General features: G+C 38.9%; 1 protein-coding gene across 1 annotated transcript; it reads left to right on the top strand.

Annotated features, from left to right (window-relative positions):
- The first annotated feature begins 442 nt into the window (after positions 1-442).
- Positions 443-1,630, top strand: LOC120173777 (ethylene-responsive transcription factor ESR1-like). Its single transcript, XM_039180855.1, has one exon. It carries the CDS (start codon positions 443-445, stop codon positions 1,619-1,621), a length of 1,179 nt encoding a protein of 392 aa, XP_039036786.1. The 3' UTR covers positions 1,622-1,630.
- Positions 1,631-2,591: the final 961 nt, after the last annotated feature.

The following is a 2,591-nucleotide window of genomic DNA, read 5'->3' as shown; positions in this document are numbered from 1 at the left end:
CACATTCCTACATTCAAAATATAAAATATAATACCTACAAGCTCTAAAATATGGACAAATGATTTAGTGTTATTATATTGAATGTAAATAATAAAACAATCATGAACAATGAAAAATAAAAAATAAAAATCAACACAATTTTCTGAATTGTCAGTTTAAAATATAATTTACATAAAAATACTAATTCTCAAATTAAAAATTAAACCCTACTTTTTGGAATTTTGTGTGCGTACAAAAATCAAAGAAAAGTTAAAGGCATGAATAAAAAGGGTCACTTCCTCTAGATTTCTCGTTGTGTTTATTTTACTATAAATACAAGCATATCTGCTGGTGCCAAGATCCATCCACAACAATCCGAATTCCAGGTGCCAATCTCCAATTTTCTTTCTCGTCTTTGATTCCCTGTGTACTTCACTGTCGAGAAATCTCCTAGTTTTATCCAATGGAAGAAGCTTTTAAAAAACTAAATGGAATCAGTTATGTATCGGAGCCTAATCCTAAAGACTCCAACTATCCAAAGAAGTGCGCCGCCTCAACTGATACTGCCGTTTCCGCCAAGACAACTGATACCACCACCACAACGGCGACGAACAAGAGGTCTCTCAAAGAAAACGGTAGTTCCGGTGGAACTATGAGGTACCGTGGCGTTCGTCGCAGGCCGTGGGGGCGTTATGCTGCTGAGATAAGAGACCCACAGTCGAAAGAAAGGCGTTGGCTTGGAACTTTTGACACCGCCGAGGAGGCTGCATGCGCTTACGACTGTGCTGCTCGTGCTATGCGTGGGATCAAAGCTCGAACCAATTTTGTCTACCCTGCGATAGAGCCACACTCGGCGAGCGACCATTTCCTTCCACCTTTTAGCTTCTCCAAGCAGTCACAGTTATCCATAAGGGATCTTAACTGCATCCGTCATCAGTACGGCCAATCTTTTAATTGGTCACCGTTTGCTGCCTTACACGCCGGAGACTTCTCCGTCGGGTCTTCTACTCAAAGAAACGCTTCTTCTCTGAACACGGTTTCATTCCTCGACCTCTTGAATTCATCTTCGAATCCATCTTTCCACGCGCCTCCTCCTCAGTCTCTGGCTGACCATTTTCCATGCATCAAGGGAAGTACTTGTTCTTCTTCTTTACCTTTCAATTTCTCAGCTAATTCAAGCGTTTTGCCTAGCATGTCCGATTCCTTCTCAGGCTCAACCATGACTCTCCCTCTCAATGAATCCAATTCGAGTAACGCAACCGTCGATGATATGGAATTCTTCCCGCAAGAACCTTCTGATTCCGGCTTGTTGCAGGAAATAATTCAAGGGTTCTTACCAAAGAAATCAGACGACCGTACCAGTACGAACTGCACTCAACATTCCATAGCAGCACCGGTGGTGACCGATACATCATTCGGTCACTCCCTGAGCGGGTTGAAGGAGCATTCTGGTTTCTATGCTGATTACAATCAAGGGTTTCTTCAGCAGGTTGAGAGTTTCAACGGAGCCTCTCAGGCGATGCCCAACGCTAATGAAATACCAGTGAAACATCTACAGGTAGGTCAAGACTGCTTGTTAGATGATATCTTTCAGTACCCAGAGTTCATGGGTGGTTTAGCAGCTAGGGTTCAAAACGCTTGAGCGCACCATTATGCACTGTTTAGGGTTTCAAGTTTGTTAGGTACTTGGACGGGAGATTAAAATCGTCACGTTTCTTATTATATATGATGATATTATAATCGTCATATTTTATAGTTTTTATATAACATGTAATGGACGAAATCGCAATGGATTACTAATGTTTTCACGTAGAGCATGTAACTTCCTTTTCTTCTGCATTAGCATTGGAAATAATAAAAAAACAGAGAGCAACAGTGTTTCTTATTTAGTGGAAACAAGTTCTGAACGATGATGGTTTTGAATCGGGTGGGGATAGTTGACTTTGGAACTCTAAAGCCCTGCTTTTGAACAATATACCTCTTATTCTTTTAATAAAAACATAAATTTAATTAATTAACCCTTAATCAACAACTATAATATTAAACCAGTGTATTTATTGGATATAATATCACAAATCACTTTTATTAAAATTCTTGGTCATTGTAACATGAATCAAATGTCTCACCGATTCAGCTTCCAATTTAATGTGTTGAAACATTTATTCATGGAATAAATTAGCGTCTACGTTGGGCGAAGCAATCTCATGAATAATTTATTTATTCGTTGCAGCTGTTTTTAAATGTGCGCAACGGTATCATAGACGTGAGCCGTCGAAATTTCGTAGGTGGAAACCAGAAGCTTATTCCACCTCCATACTCTATATGGCCAGGCTTAGGCCATCTAATTCAACTCTTATTTATTTTCACTCTTAAATATCTCGTCTCATTAATTAATGTAATTAACATGCTTAAATATTGATAGATAGATTAAATTTATATGTAATTGACTGTTGTGGTTTTGACCTAGGCAGTAATAAATATACCAGCTTTTCTCTTTGTCATCACATTTCACTTAATTTAGGTGATGCATGAACATGTTTTTTTAACCGTAAAAACACACTTTCCCCTCTGTTTATTAGTTGGGATGAACGAGGGAAGGGACCATTGTTTAG

This window comes from Hibiscus syriacus, unplaced genomic scaffold (genome assembly GCF_006381635.1).
Source record: "Hibiscus syriacus cultivar Baekdansim isolate YM2019G1 unplaced genomic scaffold, ASM638163v2 tig00003041_pilon, whole genome shotgun sequence".
In the NCBI taxonomy this organism is placed as follows: Eukaryota; Viridiplantae; Streptophyta; class Magnoliopsida; order Malvales; family Malvaceae; genus Hibiscus; species Hibiscus syriacus.
The sequence above is the reverse complement of the archived record's forward strand: the minus strand, read 5'-3'. Positions and strand labels throughout refer to the sequence as shown.

Bases quoted from the DNA above. Each gene is read 5' to 3' on its own strand.
- LOC120173777 (XM_039180855.1), top strand. From the start codon at position 443: ATGGAAGAAGCTTTTAAAAAACTAAATGGAATCAGTTATGTATCGGAG.